Source organism: Musa acuminata, chromosome BXJ3-6 (assembly GCF_036884655.1).
Source record: "Musa acuminata AAA Group cultivar baxijiao chromosome BXJ3-6, Cavendish_Baxijiao_AAA, whole genome shotgun sequence".
Taxonomy (NCBI): domain Eukaryota; kingdom Viridiplantae; phylum Streptophyta; class Magnoliopsida; order Zingiberales; family Musaceae; genus Musa; species Musa acuminata.
This window is the reverse complement of record NC_088354.1, coordinates 41641032-41664749: the sequence shown is the minus strand read 5'-3', so window position 1 is coordinate 41664749 and position 23718 is coordinate 41641032. Positions and strand designations below refer to the sequence as shown.

At 35.9% G+C, this 23718-nt stretch overlaps 2 protein-coding genes across 3 annotated transcripts; one reads left to right on the top strand and one right to left on the bottom strand.

The window, feature by feature from the left end:
* Positions 1-5798: 5798 nt before the first annotated feature.
* On the bottom strand, positions 5799-15870 carry LOC135641087 (PH, RCC1 and FYVE domains-containing protein 1-like). 2 transcript variants are annotated; one of them, XM_065156124.1, is made up of 9 exons: positions 15311-15870; positions 13064-13150; positions 11314-11403; positions 11104-11190; positions 10898-11017; positions 8166-10223; positions 7947-8072; positions 6648-7072; positions 5799-6319 (listed from the first exon to the last, which is right to left on the bottom strand). In XM_065156124.1, exons 1-9 carry the CDS (start codon positions 15356-15358, stop codon positions 6169-6171), a joined length of 3192 nt encoding a protein of 1063 aa, XP_065012196.1. In that variant the 5' UTR covers positions 15359-15870; the 3' UTR covers positions 5799-6168. The 2 variants fall into 2 exon arrangements, with proteins under 2 accessions (XP_065012196.1, XP_065012197.1); XM_065156125.1 differs by lacking the exon at positions 13064-13150.
* Positions 15871-22658: 6788 nt separating this feature from the next.
* Positions 22659-23481, top strand: LOC135640924 (cucumber peeling cupredoxin-like). The gene is made up of 2 exons (XM_065155797.1): positions 22659-22976; positions 23202-23481. The coding sequence occupies exons 1-2, from the start codon at positions 22673-22675 to the stop codon at positions 23420-23422; spliced, it is 525 nt and encodes a 174-aa protein (XP_065011869.1). The 5' UTR covers positions 22659-22672; the 3' UTR covers positions 23423-23481.
* Positions 23482-23718: the final 237 nt, after the last annotated feature.

Genomic DNA, 23718 nt, shown 5'->3' with positions numbered 1-23718 from the left:
AGCTTAACCTCCACAAATGAGAGAGTGTAGATGCATATGTCAGTCCATTCACCACTTGAAATTTTAAACATCTATCCAGTATTAGTTACATGAGTAAGAAAATAAAATAAACACCAAAAGGCAGTCAAAGTCCTTGATGTGTCCCAATCCGATGCCACCCTCCCTTGACGATCTCGATCCAGTAGGAAACGATGAGGCGATGACGAGGCTTCTTTGCCACGTTCTTCGTCTTCGCCGAACGCGACATCGCCTCCTTGTCGGCTCAGATGAGGAACTTGACTTATTCAGCTCCATTGTATGTTAATATCACTAAAACCATTATCAAGAAGGGGTAGGATTGTGAAGTAGTTGCAAAGACTCAACACTTACCAAGAGTCTTTATTGGAAAGTTAAAATTGATTCTTCTGAGTTGTATAATTATATCGCTCTTTTTCTTTATATTTTATTCATCACGTTCTTGATCACCATCTTTGAGAGAGGTTTGAGAGAGCTTAGAGAGTGTCCTTATGATCAACGAGAGTATTTCATGATCAATGGAAATGAAAAGGTGCTAATTGCACATGAAAAGATGAGCATTAATCGTGTATATGTTTTTCAAGAAAAAGCACCCTAACAAGTATGTCTATGTGGCTCAAGTTCTATCAATGACTAAGAAACAGAACATGCCAATAAGCAACATGAAAGGAATTTAGAAAGAGGCAACGTGGCCTCCTTTTTAATTTTTTATATTTTTTATAAAAAATATATATATATTAATTTTTATATTATAGTATATATTAATATAATATAATAATATATAAATTATGCGGATAGTAAGGACTCATACACACTGAAACCCGAATTATTTTATCTATTACTAAATATGACTATTGATGATTACCTAAAAAAAAATATTTTATTGATGCCCATAAAAATCTGGATAGAAAATATTTGAATTATAGAATTCTTTATTTTTGGCTTAGAAACAATAGTGATATTGAGAACAATAGTGATACCGAGGACTAAACCGATATGTATATCAGTACCAAAATTGATAAAAATACTAAGACTAAGACTATCAAAAAGAAAATTTTGATTGAATGAGAATGAATCGAAATTATTCTACCATATCAAATCTAGAACTATGGTTCTTCCTAGAATTTGTGTTACCTTTTGATGCATATAAGATTAAATTGTGGATCATACCTATCGAATTACTTCTTTCTAATATTTATTTTGAAAATAATATTAGTCAAAATCAAAATAAAAATAATATTAGTCAAAATCAAAATAAAAATAATATTAGTCAAAATCAAAATGAAAAAAATACAAGTAAAAATTAAAATAAAAAATATTAGTAAAAATCAAAATCAAAAAAATATTAGTAAAAATTAAAATAAAAAATATTAATAAAAATCATAATAAAAATATTAATAAAAAATATATTAGTAAAAATCAAAATCAAAATCAAATATATATTAGTAAAAATCAAAATAAAAAAATATTAGTAAAAACCAACTTGGTGCCTTTCTTCAATACAACGAGTGCCTTAAAAAAAAACTTATGATTAAGAAAGTAACATTCCTATCAAGACATTTTTTATAGAAATGACTGCAATACAGATCTAAGGAAACAAAATTTTCAAAACATCATGGATGAATCATGTAAAAATCAATCAAAAACGATAAATTTTATAGAATTAAATCAGTTATGATCTTAATTATACACATTCTTCTTTAATAATTCGTACCAAAAGCAACAGTTAGGCTCCTATTGACATATACTTGTTATTTAAATATAAAATCAAGGTAAAAATACTCTTTTGATAAAACTTCTCAATCGATGCATTATATCTCCAACATACGGCAAGATTTAGAATCATTATTTCGCAAAAGATAATAACGTCAATTTACCACCAAGTAGGTGCAATAGAAGATAGAATAAACCAACACAACCTTGGCTTGCAAATACTTTAACTTTAAAACAAAATAATAAAACATCAACAAAGTAATTGTAGTAGCCTACAAAATTGGGATAGCAAATATTGTTTTGAGATGTAGCAATGTTATGAAAAAAATGGTTCCAGAGCTGCATTTATGTGCTCTTTGTTAACCTAAAGATTCAATGCATCTACCATATACATAAATATGGAAATATTTATTTGTTCATATTATGCTTCTGTTGGAATGCATCTCCCACAATCTTTCAGGGAAAAAGGTTTAGGATCTAGAAAATCAAGGTGGATCCAATATATCAGAAAAATTGGATGAAACTTACATACGTAAATGACTAGCACCAAACATCACATGTTCTAAGGTATCTTACATTTTTTGTACTATTACAACTCTAATATCAACCTTTAGATGATAGTTGTGATCATCAATTGCAGTCAGACCTGGATATGTATTTATATCCTATCTGCAGCTTTGATGTTGTATCATATGCAGTGAATTGAGGCATTGCTCCCCTTCCATCAAATAGTAATAATTACTATGATGACAATTCTTATTGTCGTACTACACACTATTGCCTCTTCAAAATATCAATTACGAATGGATGATATTCATATAGTTTTTACTTACATGTGCTTCTAGCATAAGAAATCAGTAATTTAAATTTTATTTTTCAAGAATGGGCTGTTGATATACTATAAATAGATTAAAGATACAAAAGATGCTTAGCACAGCTTAGTAAAAGTCTTGTTGATGCAAAGAATTCAGATGTCAAAGTTCCACACAACAGCTCATCCCTATTTGGTTAACATCGAAAAAAGTCTTTATTCTTCTAAATTACTAATTACTTAGGGGATAAGCATGACAATGAGGAACATTAACACTTTGGAAGTATAATTAACTATTTGATAAAGCCAAATGATCTTGCACCGACACCCAATTAGCATTCAGCCAGCTCCCGGAAGAAGAGGAGGATCAGGATTCTAATGAGAAGCTAGATGCATAAAGTGTTTTATTCTAATTATAAACGCAAGCTATTTAAACAACTTTCGAAAAATAAAAAGAGAAAGGAGTAACTCTATAATTGTGATATTTATTATATTAATTGAGAAATCTTAAATGGACCTAAAAATATGAAGACTATGTGGAGCATACCGTAAAGAAGCATAAGAACAATGTCTAGACATAACCTAATGAGAGAAAAAGAAAAACAGAACAAAGGAACCACCTTCATGGAGACCTAGGATTATTATTATTATTATTATTATTATTATTATTATTATTATTATTATTATTATTATTATTATTAAGGTGTAGGGAAAAGTTCCAAAGAAAACAAGCTAATATGTGAGAAAACAAGCTAATATTCTTCATTAAGAAACTGAAGAAATGAACTGAATTATCAATTCAGTCATGGTTAAACTTTGGATGCAGAATATATCATTCATCGATCTCTCTTTTTCCTGGCATCAATTTTTCAGCGTCTGATTTCACAGTTGACATATACCAAAACTAACATAGTGCTATTTTTTCTCACACACATTGATGCATCCCGGAATCGTGAACAAAGAAAATAAAAATATTTTCGTTGATATTATCTTCATAAACCAAAGATTCATTACATCGAAACAACACAAGAAGCAAGCGAATAATAATAAGATTATAAATTAAAATAAATACTAAAGGTGCGCACTGGAAGGAAGGGATTGAAAATGGCTAGAATTCAATCTACAAAACCTACTTGTTGTATGTCACGGTCGGGGTTCCCATAATTGGCCGGATCTGCCATTCCATCTGAGAGGACAGTCGAGTAGAATTTGGAAGCGGAGCATCAGAAGTGGCATTCCTCGGCAACCACCACGTCTCCATCGATGAGAAGCTGATGATTCGCCTCCCAGCCCACGTCGACGCCGACGCCTTCACCTAACATCAATCAAACCCCTATCGTTCCTCCTCCGATTCTTCCTTGAGAAGGCCCCACAGCCGCTGCCGCTCCTTCTCTAATCTCATCACCCGGATCAATCACCGTTAAGGAGGGTAAAGAAGAAAGGAAAGAAAGACGGGAGATGCTCTACCTTCAAAACCACCGGTCGATCCGTGGCCTCCTCCCTTCTCTCGGACTCATAATGAAAGAAAGAAGAATGACGTCAAATGATATAAAGATTTGGGACGCTTTTTGTGTTTTTGGCTTCCTTCTTTGTTCGACCGCTCGTCGTGGGAAAATTTTAAGTTGTAGACGAGCACGAGTCAGAATGGACGGTTGATCCCGTCTCGCATCGCAAAGTCTCTACGGATGGCAGCGCCGTTTCGTTGCGGGGTTTGATCGATGGGATCCAATTTTTGCGGGAAGGATGGTCGTCATGACGACCGACACGTGGGATTCAAATCACACATCAGACCAAATCTTGACCATTGAAACTCTGGTTCTTATGAACCTGGTTTGGGCCTAGCGACGACATTAGGCGAAGCCCTTATATGTGTATATGATCAAGTCATGCACGATCCAACCTGCTCGTTAATTAACTCTTCCATCATTGTGTGAAAATTGTATGTGTAATCCGCCGACCCCATTTCACATTAACTTCTTCTATTGATCATAGTGATGACAGCAACGCATGACCACGTTCGCATCCCAATTGCCAACCTTGGGACGAAATAATTGGGCCAACTACTGGATCTATCAGACAGAATAATTGTGTCAATCACTTCAGTCCGACTACACTCATTAAGCAATGACCAGGAGTAGTCATTTCACCGATCAGCATGAAAAGCAAAATGCTTGATTTCCATATGCAACCGGAAGGGAAGCATTTATATCAGAGTATGTCCGAAATTTAGAAACCTTAACACAACTAAAAGCAAGATAATATAACCAGAAAGAAGGCCATATAACTGAAATCAGCTGTAGAAAACACATTTCGGCACCCGAAATTGATTGATGTTGCATTCAAATTATGAGCAAAAAGAAAAAAAGAAATCTAATGTTTATTTTGCTTCGATGATAATGGAGAAGCTGATTTGTGCCGTTGGTCGTCGTCTCCAAGTGGTGGAATCCCCACTTGCACATTCAACCTCTGCTTCGTCGAAAAACAACTTGGAAAAATAAACAACATCCACATCTCTCGAGCAATTTGAATATATCTGAACAAAGAGATGTACAACTAATGATAAATGGTCATGGTGATGACCTTAAGCATTCAATGGGAAGACATTCAACCCACAAATCCTCTCTTGAAGGCCATGATCAGACTCAACCTCACAAAACTAAGGTATCACCGAAACGTGATCAGAAAGATTGTTCCTATTCTACCTATCACTAAATGATGCCAAGTATGGTCAACATGGAAGCTGATGCTTTGGTTGGAAAAAGTGGTCGCCATAGTCACAATGAATCAATGTCAAGTGTCATTTCAAGCATCGGGATCATGAGTAAGTTTGAAGACAACACTTGTTTGGATTATAGGATTCTTCATTTTTGCCTTAGAAACAATAGTGATATTGAGAACAATATCATGTGAAATCTCCATTGTTATGGGATGGATTATCTGTGTTTATTGTTGAAACTTGCAAGCATCTCTCTCCTTCAAATGGGATGATGATGTTGGAGGCAGTCCAAGAAGATATGGAAGGTGCAATGCTCTTACCGTGATCTTTTTGTTATGTGGATTGTAAATGAACATAGTATGAATGTTGATGCACATATTGTTGTTCATACTCTCGGGGGTAATATCAACTCCTACTTGTATTTTTGGACTTTTCACATATTACCTTGTTCATACTCCTGCCTCATCAAAAACAACGTTATGTCCGATCACTATATGAAGGGTCCTCTATACAGAGGGAAACAATACGTAATCAAATAATCTCTGACGTTCTATGCACATTCATGTCATCATTCGCTGCCCTAAGGGGGAGAATATGGTATATTACATTTTTGTGATGCATATAATACAACTTTTGGATGATAAGTTGAACGAACCTATACAATGATACAACCCACGAATAACCCACGAATAGAAGCTCTGTTACAAAGAACAATGGTGGAAAAATATGACTAAACAAACCTTCTTGTCTAGATTGTCATCTCTATCCCTTGACAAGCTCTGGCCCTCGATTAGCAGTAGAATATTGCCAACTAAATAGGAAGTCTTCCATAAGCCATGAAGCTTGCACTGTCAGTTCGTGCCTTTTGTCTCTTTTCACTGTTGCTCCTTACTATCAACGAGAACAGCTAAGTCTAGGAGGATGGTGTTGCATCTTCCTCCTCGTTTGGTGCACTCGTGGATAATGTGGCAGTGGCCTGCCCTGGATAACTGTATTTCTTGAATACCCTTTCTTTGTTTTTGTTCCACCAGTCTTCTGCCTGCTGCTCGGCAAACCTTCTCTTGCTACACAAGGATCAAAAAGTCAGAATGCTTAATGTGAATGCAATAATGGAGAATTTCTTCGGATTCCTTTTTCAAGAATGAAAGTTATACTTGTTCATTGATCTCGATTACACCATGTTGCAAGTTTTCTTTTTGTTTTTTGTTTAACATACCTTTGACGTTTTCTACCAAGATAATTATAAAATAAAAAAAAGAAAAAATTGTTTGCTGATGAGTATGCAGCTATTGAAGAGTTTTTTTTCTAAATCAATAACGAGATGTATATGTGTCTTTTGTGACATGCTTAAATAGTATTTATTGCATGGTTTCCAATGCGAAGAAGGCGTACCTGAATCGGACCCGTTTGAACATTTTAATGTCGTTCTTTAGTTGTATGAAAGTAATGTATACACCAGGCTCAAATTGCTCAACCAATTCTGCTTCTCCATCTGTGCTTTGCCTAGAGCTTGGAGGTGATTTTAAGCCATTGTCAATGCTATGTTGTGAAGTAGATTCTCTGTTATCAGGGACCACCAACTTACTACTGTTTTGAGCACCACCTTCAATAGCACTATGTGATAATTCCAACTCATACCTAGTGTCAATTCCCTCATTTGTCAGGTGAGATTGAAAATTTGATGAAGAATCCATTGTCGAAGACGAAAAGTCTGATCTGACATGTTCACTGTGCTTAAGGAATGTTTCTGCTTGACCATGCATGACGCCCAAGCTATCATGAAACTCGGGAGGTAGTTTCTCGGCTATGTCCATCAGCTTCAAATGAAAATGGTAGCCAATAAACATGGCAACAAGAATCAGTAGAAAAATCATAACAATGATAAATACAACAAAGTATTGTGATTATTTTGTATAAGCTACAATAAGCATGTGGTTTCTTCAAAAATATTAAATTTGGTGGAAACTGGATAAGTTACAGCATTCTATGATCTAATTAGCAACTATTCATTTCACAGTATGGCTGTAAAGAGATAGGAATTTGCCAAAACTGTTCCTTTGAAAGCAAAATAGATATAACCACTAAGTTTAGATCCTTCTGTGCAATTTGCAATTCGATATATCAAATTTTTGTGGTCTAATAACAATATGAAGCATATGAGTGAAATGTTCATAGATGACTAACTAGATGGGGGCTGTGAAAGTTTGAATCAATGGCATGCATGATCTCTATGTGTGGACAACAGAAATAACATAAGCTCCTTTCTCCTTGAGAAAACTCCCTCACATAATAAAGAAGCTATAGATAAGTGCAAACCAAGGGCATGTTAATAAACAACTTTTCTAAGAAGTTTTGAGAAGGGTTTTATTAGTTAACCATGACATAATTTCTCAATAATAAAATTAGTCATTTAACAAATGTGAATTCAGACTTCTTAAGGGTCTTTGTTCATCAATTAGGTAACCATAGAAAATTGCAATCATCAGAAAGGCCTACTAAGAATTGACTGCTGATAACAAGAGAGCATGAAAGTGAATTTGCATCCAATACCGTGAATTATACCATGAGACAGTGATATCAATGAAAACATTGGAACATTTGCAAGTTTCTAAAGAATATAGGTTACAGAAAGAATGGTGTACATGTTTTCATCTTTACAAAAATATTATGTATTGTTATTTATAAGGGTACCTGAGAATCAAGAGACTTGATGACTTCTACTGCAGCATTGAATTTGGCAGATTCATCTTGAGCTTTCTTTTCTGAATTCTGCAAGGCAAGTTCTTGTACTTCACATCTTTTTTTCAAATTTTTGACCTGGAAAAGGGCACAGAGATGTTCTTAAGGTTGCAAAGAACAAAAATGAAATGACATCTTCATACTAATTAAAAGCTTGCTTTTGCAGCATACCTGGGCTTGCAACTTTTGGAGGTCCTGTTTTTGTAGTTCATTAGTCCTTGTGAGGCTATCAATAATGCTTTTGGAGAATACTGGAGTTGCAGTGCGTGGAGGGCTTGGCTTTCTTGAGTAGGGTGATGTAGGCTTAGAATTTACAGGAGGTGGAGGTGTCGATGTTACAATTGGTTTTAAAGCGGTTTGAAGAGCACTCAATGAGCTGGTAAAAGAGAGATCTTTCAGCTGCAATAGCGAGGGAACTTGTGGAGCTCTCAGTATTGACAAAGGATCTGATTTAGTCTCAGTCTTCATTGATTTAGCTTCAACATATTTGAGTGGTTCTGTATTAGATGATAATAGGAATTTTGAAGGTCTTATATCCCCTCGGTCTGACTTTTCCCTGATATCAATGGATCGACGAGGAATTACATTCTTCTTATTACCTATCAAGAAAGTACCAGCTTCAGCAGCTTTAAGTTTTGAATAGCAAGAATCACATACACGATGTGGTTTGCCTGGAGTTGGTGCCAGTGCAGCTTTCAACACTTTTTTGGAACTACAAGCATGGCAATGTACCAATCCACAATTATAGCAGTTGTGTCTCTTTCTAGTAAAACCAAATGCTTGTCGACAACCTGAGCAAAGTGACTGATCAGCACCAGATATCCATTTATGGATACAAATGCAAGCTGTAAAATTTGAACCACATGATATACTTTTCACATGCCTATCTTTAAGAGCTTCAACAAGGGTAGGTGTTTTCCGATCTTCGGTATCACCATGTCCCAGTCGGCCATTAGAACCTTTGCCCCATGTGTATACTTCACTGCGTGATGTTAGTACTGCAACATGGTAAGCTCCACAAGCAATCTCTTCAACTAATTCACCAACCAGTCTTTCTTGTACTAAGCAAGGAACCCTGCCATCAGATTGTGGGTTTCCAAGCTGACCATGAGACGTACTGCCCAGTGTGAAAACATGACCAGAAGTGGTGAGGCCAATAGTTATGTTATGCCCACAGGCCAGCTGATGAAAGTTATAGTCAATAAGTGAAGGAACACAAGTAGGGACCAAACGTGCTTCCTTATCACCATGACCTAGACGATATTTGTCACCATCACCCCAAGTAAATAATTTACGAGATATGACATTGACACCAGTTTGCCCCATTACCTCTACGATGGCTGCAGTATGCCACACTCCGCATGCAACCTTGATTGTCCTTAATCCACTCAAAGATTCCACTTCCCTGGGGCATGCTACAGTCTCTCGGTCACCATGTCCAAGGACACCAAATGTTCCGTCTCCAAATGTATATACTTTTCCATTGGAAGTAGTTAGTGCCGAATGCCATGTACCACATGCAATAGACAGAACTTGAAGTCCTTCTAGAGGGCCAGAAACTTTTTTTGGTATCCAGTGGCTGACATCATTGCCATGACCAAGAAGTCCAGTATTATGGGTGCCATCTCCCCATGTAAACAAGTCACCGGCGGTGGATATAGCACAACTATGATACTCACCACATGCAACATAATCCATATTCCATAATACCAACGACTCAACAAGACGGGGCCGACTTACATCTTTGTCATTTCCATGGCCTAGTTGCCCACCAGATTCATCACCCCAAGTAAATACTTCCCCTTGCCTTGTAACAAGTGCAGCATGTCTAACACCACATGCAATTTGATGAACATCTAAAACTACATTCGATTCTAAGGATCTTGGAATCAAAACATCAGTTCTTGAACATATTGAGTTTGTTGATCCATCTAACAAAACTCCATCAGACCATACTTCCCCCCACACATAAACATCACCTAAAGATTCAATATCATCGGGTCCAGAACCTTGACTGGAAGAACTAGGGGCACTTGAAACACTAAGTCGTACACCATCTCCGTTACTTGCTCTTAGTTGCATATTTGCATTATCTGACCCCACATCTGACCTTGGTAAACTCGCTGAAGTATCACGATTATGAAATTTTGTGCTGAAGCCACGGGATATGCTCAAAGTGCTTTCTAATGTTACACCAGAAGGACGACCACTTGAAACAGAGTCTCCATCCTGAAGAAAAGAAATAGTTAGGATAGTTCTAGTTATAATTCATCAAGAAGAAAGATCTATCTATTCTTTGCCAAAGCTATAGCAGTAATAAGAGCAAGTCTAGTACAGTTAACAGAATATCTACTCTTCATTTCATAAGAATTGTTTTTGTAGTTATATAGTCTAAAATCAAGCTGGTAATATATGTACCTAAGTTTGCATCCCAAAAGTAATTATCAGAACTTTAACTTAATTTAATTGGGCTTTGATCTAATTTACAGATCAAGTGTTATAAAAAGAAAAGGCTAGAGGCAACCACTTCACTTTTGTGTGGGTATAAATTGTTGAAAATTTTGGCTAACATTGTACAGGTAGAAAGCTAACCATCTAATCAATAAAAAATAAATAAATATAATCAATGTATTTTTTTCCAGTGTGGTTGTTCTTGAATCTTGTCATAATACAGAGTACTATTTGAAAACCAAACAAATTGGTTTTTTCTTCAATTTAAAGTCAAAAGACAGGCACTAGGATTGGTAGCTAAAGGTACATAGCTCTCATGTCATATAAAGTAGAAGTAGAAATGCTGTGGTAGCATAAGTTGAAGAAACCTGTTTATAATGAAAAATCAATATTAAACCAGAAAAAAAAGAGTCAGGCCTGACTTTTTGCTTATTGTAAAGATACAAACTTACATCAGAGAAGAAAACCCCATCACTGTGGCTATCAGTTCTAGAATGTTGATGTTGTCCTGTAGATATCAGAGCCTTAAGGCCCGTAATCCACACCTCTAGCTCACCTTGATCCTTGCAAATCTATGCAGAAGGAAGATATATAGAAGAGTCACATTCTACGTAAAACAGATGACAATCGAAAAGTTGTGATTGTCTTGTATGCTAACCAGATCAAGAGATCTTTCACCGTTGTTATAGATAAGAGAAAATGATAAGTAGTCTTTCTCAGGCCGCAAGTATCTCCTAAAAACAGCCTGTTAAAGTCAATAAGGAAGAAAAATTAGACTTTGGTAATGATGAATTCTTGCCGGCAAATTCTGCTTCATCTTTTGAACACTAATGGAATATTACTCAGTTCTAAACTAAGTAAAACTTACAGTTCTCTGTCCAGGAACAATTCTTGTGACAGAAGCCAATTTAATAGCCCTCTCTTTCTTATGAGAAAACCAAACCAGTGTTGTCTCGTCCTGTGAATGCTTAATAATATCAGGAATTTTTTATAAACATAGATTACAAAAAGTAAATTTGTAAAATGAAACAACTAAAGGCCGAAGAAGTAGATGAGAAAAATTACAGAACACACAAATATACATGTGTGTCAAAATATCTAAAACATCATCTTATCTTAATCAGAACAGTAAACTTCACTTAACTTTCATATTTCTATTTAGTTGTAATTAAATCTTAGATGCCAATTATAAACGCTAAGTAGAATGTAGATAACTACATACGATGAGAAAAACATAATACTGGCAACATACCTGAACAAAGCACAATGAATAAATTTGATACTGTAGTATGTCTAAGGTTCTCATGCTATTGGCCACAAGTTTAAAATCATAATTGAAATCAGGCTAAAAGTGGATGATTTAACAGTTTAATCCAAAAATAGTAATAAAATCTAGTCATCGTGGATGTAGCTCAGTTTCCATACAAGTTCCAGAATTTTGAAATTGACTTCCATGCAAACTCCTCATAAGATTAGGGTCATTTATGATACCTTTATTGCTTCCATAAATCTTTACATAGCTTTTAGGATAGGAGTCTTACAATGCTTTGTAAATTATTTATTTTTTTCTTTTCTATTGCCACTTCTCGAATTGGTGAATCATTTTCACTAGATGTTTATGCCTTCTAAATACAATTTGCTTCTTGTGTCAGAACTTGTAATTATGATGGTATCTGATGGCTGCTATCAAGTCTATGAATCTAAATTGCTTTCATTATTTGAAATTTTCGGTTTTGAGCAAATATACAGACACCAATATGGTTGACATGATAAATGGCCATGAATATTTAAAATAAATAATAGAATATTTTGATTTCATATAGTCTATGTAGCCAAACTCATGTGGATGAGACAAGGCTTCTATATGGGAGTCGATGTTATCATTGAGCAGGTATCCTCTAATGGCTTCTACTTTGAGCTTGCATCACTTAAAATGTCAAGGATAAGGGTTCAGATTTTTTTTTTTTGTATCTTTTTCAGTGAAAGTTAATTATATGCATACAGTTTTCTGGCAATTAATTTTATTTTTGTATAAAGTTGAATTGAAAATAAAGAGTTGCTTTGTTTTCCTTTGGTTTCTGCCCAAAACATGATTCTCTTTTTCTGATTTCCTAAAACCTAGAAGATTATGATGCCTTCTCCCATCCAATAGGAATCAAAACATAGATGAAAGAAAAAGATAATGACTGAAATCAGTAATTTTGATGATAAATATTATTGATGCTAAACTAGTATATAGTGCTTATTTTTCTTTTAACTACGGTTGAATCCAACTAAGTATTTTCATATACCGGTGGAGATACTATAGTAATGTGAGAGTCACAAATACTGTAAATTTGTTTCTGATGTCTATATACCTATATAGTAATAGGCAAATAATATAAGAACTACAATTGACCCTCCAGATTATGTACAAAAGGATGAATGCAAGGATTTTCAGCTTAGTCTAAAATTAATAATAATACATATTTTCCGTAAAACTTCAGCATCCAATTATTGGCAAGGTTTGGGATACAGAGCCCGAACTCCATTTCATAAAGTGCTTGTACAAAAACATAACTTGATAAAAATAAATAAATATCAGGAATAAGACATAACATGATAGTACAGTAACTCACACTAGAAATTCTGAAGGGGCAGAGTTTAGGCTTTCCTTTCCGATTATACTTAATTAATTGGGTGCCTTTCTTCAATGCAACGAGTGCCTTAAAAAAAAAACTTATGAATAAGAAAGTAACATTCCTATCAAGACATCTTTTTTTAGAAATGACTGCAATACAGATCTAAGGAAATAGAATTTTCAAAACATCATGGATGAATCATGTAAAAATCAATCAAAAAAGGTAAATTTTACAGAATTAAATCAGTTATGATCTTAATTATACATATTCTTCTTTAATAATTCGTACCAAAAGCAACAGTTAGGCTCCTATTGGCATATACTTGTTATTTAAATATAAAATCAAGGCACAAAATACTCTTTTCATAAAACTTCTCAATCCGTGCATTATATCTCCAACATAAGGCAAGATTTAAAATCATTATTTCGCTAAATACAATAACGTCAATTTACCACCAAGTCGGTGCAATAGAAGATAGAATAAACCAACACAACCTTGGCTTGCAAATATTTCAACTTTAAAACAAAATAACAAAACATCAACAAAGAAATTGTAACAGCCTACAAAATTGGGATAGCAAATATTGTTTTGAGATGTAGCAATGTTATGAAAAAAATGGTTCCAGAGCTACATCATTTATGTGCTCTTTGTTAACCTAAAGATTCAATGCATCTACCATATACATAAATGTGGAAATATTTATTTGTTCATATTATGCTTCTGTTGGAATGCATCTCCCACAATCTTTCAGGGAAAAAGGTTTAGGATCTAGAAAATCTAGGTGGATCCAATATATCAAAAAAATTGGATGAAACTTATATATGTAAATGACTAGCACCAAACATCACATGTTCTAACATGTCTTACACTTTTTGTACTACTCCAGCTCTAACATCAACCTTTAGATGATAGCTGTGATCATCAATTGCAGTTAGACCTGGATATGTATTTGTATCCTATCTACAGCTTTGATGTTGTATCATATGCAGTGAATTGAGTCATTGCTCCCCTTTCATCAAATAGTAATAATTACTATGATGACAATTATTGTTGTCGTACTACACACTCTTGCCTCTTCAAAATATCAATTACCTGTGAAGAATGGATGATATTCATATAGTTTTTACTTACATGTGTTTCTAGCATAAGAAATCTGGTGGAGCGATTCATCCACATAATTTATCCAACAAAAATAAGTAATTCAAATTTCATTTATCAAAATGAGCTGTTGATGTACTACAAATAGATTAAAGATACAAAAAGATGCTTAGCACAACTTAGTAAAAGCCTTATTGATGCAAAGAATTCAGATGTCAAAGTTTCACACAACAGATCATCCCTATTTGGTTAACATCGAAAAAAGTATTTATTTTTCTAAATTACTAATTACTTAGGGGACAAGCATGACAATGAGGAACATTAACACTTTGGAAGTATAATTAACTATTTGATAAAGCCAGATGATCTTGCACCGACACCCAATTAGCATTCAGCTAGATCTCAGAAGAAGAGGAGGACTAGGATTCTAATGAGAAGCTAGATGCATAAAGTGTTTTATTCTAATTCTAAACGCATGCTATTTAAACAACTTTCGAAAAATAAAAAGAGGAAGGAGTAACTCTATAATTGTGATGTTTATTATAGTAACTGAGAAATCTTAAATGGACCCAAAAATATGACGACTATGTGGAGCATACCATAATGAAGCATATGAACAATGTCTAGACATAACCTATTGAGAGGAAAAGAAAAACAGAACAAAGGAACCACCTCCATGAAAACCTAGGATTATTATTATTATTATTATTATTATTAAGGTGTAGTAGAAAAGTTTCAAAGAAAACAAGCTAATATGTGAGAAAACAGGCTATTCTTCATTAAGACATTAAGAAACTGAATAAATGAACAGAACTATCAATCCAACCATGGTTAAACTTTGGATGCAGAATATATCATTCATCGATCTCTCTTTTGCCTGGCGTCAATTTTTCAACATCTGATCTCATAGTTCATATACCAAAACTAACATAGTGCTATTTTTTCACACACATTGATGCATCCCGGAATCGTGAACAAAGAAAATAAAATTATTTTCGTTGATATTATCTTCATAAACCAAAGATTCATTACATCGAAACAACACAAGAAGCAAGCGAATAATAATAAGATTAAAATTAAAATAAATACTAAAGGTGCCCACCGGAAGGGATTGAAAATGGCTAGAATTCAATCTACAAAACCTACCTGTTGTATGTCACGGTCGGGGTTCCCATAATTGGCCGGATCTGCCATTCCATCTGAGAGGATAGTCGGGTAGAATTAGGAAGCGGAGCATCAGAAGCAGCATTCCTCGGCAACAACCACGTCTCCATCGATGAGAAGATGATGATTTGCCTCCCAGCCCACGCCAGCGCCGACGCCTTCACCTAACATCAATCAAACCCCTATCGTTCCTCCTCCGATTCTTCCTCGAGAAGGCCCCGCAGCCGCTGCCGCTCCTTCTCCGATCTCATCACCCCTGATCAATCACCGCCGAGGAGGGTAAAGAAGAAAGGAAAGAAAGATGAGAGAGGCTCCACCTTCAAAACCACCGGTCGATCCGTGGCCTCCTCCCTTCTCTCGGACTCATAACGAAAGAAAGAAGAATGACGTCAAATGATGTAAAGATTTAGGGGAATGGTGGACGAGCGTACGTTGAATTGGTTGGATCAACAAGACAGATGGGAGAGAGAGAGAGAGGAAGAGGGGGGCAAAAGATTCTCTTTTTGTGTTTTTGGCTTCCTTCTTTGTTCGTCCGCTCGTTGTGGGAAAATTTTAAGGTGGAGACCCGAATCCCGAGTTTGGCGAGCACGAGTCAGAATGGACGGTCGATCCCGTCTCACATCGCAAAGTCTCTACGGATGGCAGCGCCATTTCGTTGCGGGGTTTCATCAACGAAATATACCTCCGGTTAATTGACTGATGCACACATCTCCATAGCTTAATATTTCTTCTTTTTTGTTCTGCCATCGAACACTAATAGAGCCTTACGTATTCCTTTTGTTTTTTTTGTCAGTATATAGTTATGGATAATAGTTATTGCTGCTGCTGCTGTTGTTATATAGTTTCGGATAATAACTAGTGTTGGAGGTGCCAGAAATATGAACAGGGAATCTTTTCCTTGACCACATCAAGACATCCTGAGGTCGACGAGACCAGCAGTAGAGCAAATACATGGCACCCCCCCCCCCCCCCCCCATGAGCGGCCTTGGAATCTGTCTTCTCCAAATGCTGCAACCACGCAAATTTTCTACCGACCGACTTGCGCTCCTCTTCTATATAACAACCCATCCTTTTTGTCTTCTAAGGCTGGCCTTTCTCGTTTTGCTGCAATTTTGTTCTCTCGTGCTTCTGCAGGTTATTACTTCACCTGCGACTTCTTCTTTCATGGCTACGTCGTCGACAGGGGATGCGCCGCCGCGAACAGATGCCGCCAACCTCGCCATCGTCGTGGAGAGAGACCCACCCAAGTGTCGCTTGTTAGAGCTGGGAATCAGGTCATGGCCCAAGTGAGCACACAACTCCACCGTCAAGCTCATCTTGGGGTCGATGTTGTTTCTGAGGGATAAATAGCTCATCGTATCGCTGTTATATAGGTGGGGTTGCTCTCCGGGCAGGTATCTTCTCAGGTTTGATGCACAAGAGACGTGCTATCTTCTCAAAGGGAAGGTGAAAGCCTACAGCGAGGGTTCGTCTCAGTACGTGGAGACCTTGTTGTGATTCCTAAAGGAGTCAGCTCCACCTGGGATATCATAGTAGCTATCGATAAGCACTATAAGTTTGATTCTTGTTAGAATTCCCACGAAGCTGACACCTTGTACTGATGTTTAGTTAGTATCGACTTAGAAGAAGTTGTCTTCCATCGCCTTCATCCTTCATGTGAGTTGGTCTCGGTTGTACCTTTTTAACAGTTCCAATGACTAGATCCCACTACAGAAAGACGAGCTAACGCAACGTAGGACATTTGGTTTTCTCGGAGGAAGAAAACAAGTTAAACAAACATAGACCATTGTGATTGGGTGAGTCAACAATATAATGCTTACTTTCCCTATCACCATACATTTCGATTCTCTTTCATATGTTACAAATGGGGAATCAAGAAGCTTTCAAATTCTATCAAGCACAACAAATCATTGTGAACAGTAACTGTACTAAAGTTTCAAGACCATAATACATCCAACAATTACAAAGATTTTTATGAAGGGTTAAAAGACGTTCTATCCTCGGCAAGTTTCTGCTGCTCATTAGCTTATGCCTGTATAGGGAGCACAACCTTCCTTTCCAAAAAAAGAAAAGAAAGAGGTATATATATATATTAGTCAAAGGCTTGATGGTTCGATCATCTAAGGGCAGTGCTTCTAAGCCAAAAACTTACATGTTTTACAATCGTAAAAGTTGATTCTCATCACTTCTTTTGATCCTTGGTCTACGGTCTAGGAGCAATTGTCATAGTCTTCAGTTCCTGTAACATCAGCTTAAATGCAAATGGAATGTGCACCTATGTCCAATTACAAATGACAATATTTCATTACATGTTAGCGATGTTATCATTTCAAAAAATCTAGGCATGACATATCAAAATAATAGAACGGATGGATGTATGCATGGCATTTTATGTTCGAGGGAAGCAAGGGATCAAAACAAGATTGCACGATGACGGGAGTGGCTTGGTAATTATCATTAGGTATGTCTGAAAGTATTACAAAATGTTATTCTGAATAAATAAGCATATATTTGTTGTTGGTTAAGCTCTTAAACTGCCAACCATGTTGGAAGAGAGAGAACACTAAAAGAAGATGGAAAAATGTTACCTGAACAATGTCAATTTTATTCTTGCAACCTTTGCACTCGAAAGAACTCGTCTGAAGATTGGCAATAGCTATGAGACCACACATGAATCCTGTAAGCATCACTCTGGTTGAACAGCCGCTCCTTGAGCCAGTGTGCAGCACCATGAGCAATCTAGCAATCTCGCCAAATCGAAGCCCACCATATCGATATCGCCCTTGGGCTAGATGTCTGGTGAGGATGTCAATAGGGCCACGACTCCTTGACTGGATCATATCATCAACCTTGTGCTTCAGTCTCATAAATATCATGGCAAGATGACTCAGAAGAGGGAAACCATTTTTTTCCTAAATAAATTCAAGAGAAAAGATCATTCGATTCAAGTTGATAGATCGCACGGCAAGAAGTGACAGAGCATGATGTTCCTAATCAATCAACCAAGAAACAGATGTACTTATCAATCGCGACCACTTCCAATCAACGAGGAAAAGAGAGGGGGACCTCGTCAGAGTCGAGCTTGCGGCCAAGGTGGTGCTGGCGTTCGGGGCGTATCTCGATGTCGGTGGACTCGTCCACTATCTCTTGCATGGTGTTCTCGATGAACTCATCAAAGGAGTCGAGCTGGTGGTGCACGAAATTATTCTAATTGGATGGGAAGGAATTGATAAAAATACTAAGACTAAGACTCATCAAAAAAAAAAAATTGATTGGATGAGAATGAATCGAAATTATTCTACCATATTAAATCTAGAACCTTGGTTCTTCCTAGAATTTATGTTACCTTTTGATGCATATAAGATTAAATCATGGATTATACTAATCAAATTACTTCTATCTAATATTTATTATGAAAATGATATTAGTAAAAATTAAAATAAAAAAATATTAGTAAAAATCAAAATAAAAAATATTAATAAAAAATCAAAATAAAAAAAATATTAGTAAAAATCAAAATAAAAAAATATTAGTAAAAATCAAAATTGAAAAAATATTAGTAAAAATCAAAATAAAAAATAGTAAAAATCAAAATAAAAAATATTAGTAAAAATCAAAATCAATAAAATATTAGTAAATATGAAAACAAAATAATAATAGTAAAAATCAAAACATCAATTATTTCATTAAAATAGAATTTCAAAATTCCAAGAAAAAGAGGGTCAATAAAATCGTTTACCAAATCTACAAAAACAAAACCAAAATAAATATCTTGAAGAGGATTACACGAGATCAAACATTAAAAAAGATAATAATAAAAAACAATCCAAGAAAAATAAGGAAAGAAAACTAGATTTGTTCCTTAAAAAATATTTTATTTTTCAATTTAGATGGGATGACCCCTTGAATCAAATAATGATTAATAATGTTATGATATATTGTCTCTTACTTAGATTGATAAATATAATTTATAAATGGGGATCAAGATCATTATAATTTTTTTGTTCCTAAAAATATTCTATCTTCTAGACATTGTAGAGAATTGAGAATTCTAATTTGTTTCAACTCTTATAATCGAGATATTGTGAATAGAAATCTAGTATTTTGCAACAAAAACAACATAAGAAACTCTGAGCAATTTTTAAATGAGGACAAACGTCTTAATACGGATTTAAATAAATTAATTAAATATAAATTGTTTCTTTGGCCCAATTACCGATTAGATGATTTAGCTTGTATGAATCGCTATTGGTTTGATATCAATAATGGTAGTCATTTTAGTATGTCAAGGATACGTATGTAGCCATGATTTAGAATTATTTAATGATATATTTCCTATATATCACATGCCATTTTCAGTAAATTAAAACCGAAAGATATACACATATGGTGTGTTTTTAAGTGCAAAGAAATCATTCTCTTTCATAAATGCAGAAATATATTATTCTTTTCTTTTCTATCTAAATCAAATGAAAATTTTGATTTAGATAGAAACAGATAAATCTAAATTTTGCAGCACATCATAGCTCACTGTAAAATACCAAAATAGATCAATTTTGATTAAATGACAATACAAAGGGCGAGTGAAGCACGATCCATGACTTCATACAATGGGAGTTTAAAAGAGTGCTGAGATGAATGATATTTGTTATTCTATGCTACAGTCATTAGATCACACGAGAAATATCAATTCTTTCCTATCTGAAAAGAAACATAATCTTACAGTTTATTTAGACAACATGATCACGAGACCTATCCTTTTATTAAAGACAAGATAAAGTATTATTGTATGACACGAGGAATATTTGATTACAAATCAAGGCATAAAAAAATTAATAAGTCTAGAATGAATAAATGGAAAAGCTGGTTAAAGGGTCATTATCAATATAATTTTTCTCGAAGAAAATATCTCGATTAGTACTGAAAAATGGAAAAATAGAGTCAGTCAACGTTGTACTATTCAAAATAAAGAATCAATGAAATTGTATTCATATAAAAAAGAAAAAGACTGATTAATTCATTACATGAATAAAAACTTTTATGCAGTGGATTTATCGATGAGTCAAAAAGAAAAATTTTAAAAACACTATAGATATGATCTTTTATCACATGAATATATAAATTTTGGAGATAGTAAGGACTCATACACACTGAAACCCAAATTGCCTCAGGTTCCTAATATAAGGGCTCGAGGTACATCTTTGTGTTGTGGGTGATCGGGCGACTTGACTCCCTCTCCTTTGTCTACTATAGTGAGCCTTCTTTCTGGGCCGCATGACCCGGGGCATGTCTATCGTAGCACGCTTCCTCGCTGGGGTGTCATGTTTGACTGAGGTGTATGATTCAGACATCGTTGGATCAAGGTGCATGGCTTGAGCACTTGTTCACCATAGTAGGTTTTTTGGTTGAGGTTTATGACTTGGGCACAAGATTGGTTGGTTGAGGTAGGGCTCAGTCTAATCCCTTGGGATATGGTATTGAGGTATCATTCAAGTAACATATAGATATCAATTATATTATTACGGACTTAGCTAGAATTATCCAAGTCGTATGCCATTCTTACATTATCCATTCGCAAAGGGTCAACTCAAGAATAACCTCATACAGGTTCAAATAATCTATAAAAGAAAGTTGATCAGCTTAAGAAATTGAACGATAAATAAGTCTCGACGTCTCATAAAAGATGGTAGCTTGTAAGCAACTCAACAAAAACTTATGCAAGAGAGAAAAGAGAGGAAGAGAAAAATAAAAACTTCATAAGGTAAAAAAATAATCACAATACCACAAATTATATACAAGCGAACTTGTGTATCCAAAAAGCACCCACCACTATCCCAAGGCCCTATCTAGTCCTATGCCACCTGGATAGTTCAAGGAAACTGAGATGACTAATATTTCCCACCGAACCATAGCCTCTAGAAGATAGACAATGGCATGTGAAATTTTGATAATTTTAGGATAATTTTACCCAATCTGATGATCAGTCACTATGCAGCTTACAAACTTAAGGTAAAACATATTGTCAAACAATCGTACAAGCAAACATAAGTGACAAATGATTCGTTGATAAATGCATTGCAAGAGTGCTATTATAGACTTAGTTAGAATTACCTATATCATAAGGTATCCTCGCATTATCCGTCTGCAAAAGTCAGCCAAGATACAACCTCATATAGGTCCTAAAAAAAAATTGATTAGCTTAAGCGAATGCGCGATAGACAAGTTTTAACATCTCATAAAAGATATTTATAAGTAATTAAATAAATACTTAGTGTATAAGAGAAAAAAAAAAAAGAAAGAAAACAAGGCGTAGAAGGACTCATTTGCTGAACAAGCTCTTGTGCAATAAATATCCCGCATCGATTTGGGACAACACGCCCCTTTACCTCGGCATTTGCTGCTCCCCTCCCCACGAGGAGCTTTCCCAATTGCCCCCTTGTGAGCCGGGGCTTTGGCCTGGGCCCCTCGGACCTCATGGACTAACCCACCGGAGGACTCCTTGCGCGCTAGCATTTTTTTCTTCTTCCTCGGGTGCTCCGGTTTGCTCACAGTGACGCAAGAAGCTTCGGAAGATGAGGAGGGAGGTGCTTGTGCGGAGGAAGGTCGAGACCGAGGCACCTGCTTGACGAACATCCCCTTCATGCCTTTCAAATTCATGCCTGCCGACACAATCTTGTGCCAAGAGAGGCATCTGTACAGGAAAAAACCCTGTGCTCTACATCATGTGCTGTGCAGATGAAGAGAAAGGAAAGTTATGATGAATCCTTATCTTCCTCTTTCGTCTGTGTCAAGTTGTTTCATCTTCTTCACTAGAGTTTTCCTTGACCAAATGTATGATATCATGATGGACATTACCTTCTCTTGTTTCTTAAATGACCATGGCTGTGACATCGAAGTGTCTGAACTCGAGACATGAGGCCATTGTATTAGAAGTATTTAAGATGAACTATGAATGATGCACCCCAAGAAACTCCCCATCAGGCATTTACCTGATCCCTATTCAAAGTAAGCTACCATATTATCTTCATTTACGTGATGCCCTCAATAATCATATATCAAACATAGACGTTGATATATAAAAATGCTATGATAATTCTGTGTATCATCGATATGATAATTCACTGAAACCTCGATCTTTTTTACCAAGTAAATAATGCATTAAGACTACGATGACTACGCAAATGCCAATTAGGGTGGTGACAAAAGAATGTGTGTGGATTGATTGTTAGGATAAGCATGAGAGAGAGAGAGAGAGAGCTAAATTTGCTGCCTCAACCTAAAAAAGTTGTGGATGTGTTTGCTCCATCTATGGGGTGTGAGCTAAATTTAGATAAAGATTAAGGAATGGATCTATATAAGTCTTCCTTTGCTTCGTTCTTGTTCCTTGCTCGTTTGCTCCCCCAATCAGCCATAGAGGTGAGACGGTCGAGAGCTAACAGAAGGGGAAGGGGAAGAACAGGGGGGATGGCAGAAGCGCACCGCACCCTCTTGCTCCTGGTGGTCGCCATGAGTTGCCTTGTGACAGTGTCACAAGCCCACCAAAAGATCCACATCGTCGGAGGCAGCTATGGGTGGAAGATCCCACCCAACAAGACATTCTATGAGGAATGGGCTAATAAACAGAGCTTCTTCGTGGGGGATAAGCTCAGTTCGTATCAATATACTCTTTTAATTAGAAGATATTCTCATTACATTAAACGTAGTACAACACGAAGACATCCATTTCACTATCTTAATTAGCTTAAAATGCTCATCTTATTTAGTTTAATATCCAAGAAAACAAAAGGAAAAGAAATGAATGATCAATCACTATTTCCTTTTGTTTTCTCTCTTCGTTCTGCGGGACTACATGGATTGGCATTGGGGGCGGCAGTGTTCTTGTACACGACGGGGTTGCAAAACGTGATAGAGGTGTCTGAGGAGGAGGAGTTCACCTATTGCAAGCAGACCAACGTGGAGGACGTGCAGTTCGTGGGACCCACCATCCTGGAGCTGACGAAGGTCGGTGTCCACTACTTCTACTGCAGCATTGGCCTGCACTGCGAGGGCGGTCAGAAGCTCCACGTCAACGTCACCGATGAAGCCACCGCGTGATCTGCGATCGTAACTCGTGCTGAGTGTAGCACAAAGATTTGAATTATAGAATTCTTCATTTTTGGCTTAGAAACAATGGTGATATTGAGAACAATAGTGATACTGAGGACTGAACCGATATGTATATCGGTATCGAAATTGATAAAAACACTAAGACTAAGACTATAAAAAAAAATTTTGAATGAATGGGAATGAATCAAAATTATTCTACCATATCAAATCTAGAACCTTGGTTCTTCCCAGAATTTGTGTTACCTTTTAATGCATATTATACTAAACCGTGGATCACACCAATC

What these genes read in the sequence shown, in the direction of transcription:
- LOC135641087 (XM_065156124.1), bottom strand. Translation starts at nt 15,358, where the DNA reads ATGGCAGATCCGGCCAATTATGGGAACCCCGACCGTGACATACAACAG. An exon ending in GTGAAAGATCTCTTGATCTG is followed by an intron (nt 11,018 to 11,103) that starts GTTAGCATACAA and finishes CCTTCTGCATAG; the next exon opens with ATTTGCAAGGATCAAGGTGA. An exon ending in TTCAAACGGGTCCGATTCAG is followed by an intron (nt 6,320 to 6,647) that starts GTACGCCTTCTT and finishes ATCCTTGTGTAG; the next exon opens with CAAGAGAAGGTTTGCCGAGC.
- LOC135640924 (XM_065155797.1), top strand. Translation starts at nt 22,673, where the DNA reads ATGGATCTATATAAGTCTTCCTTTGCTTCGTTCTTGTTCCTTGCTCGT. An exon ending in CTTCGTGGGGGATAAGCTCA is followed by an intron (nt 22,977 to 23,201) that starts GTTCGTATCAAT and finishes TGGGGGCGGCAG; the next exon opens with TGTTCTTGTACACGACGGGG.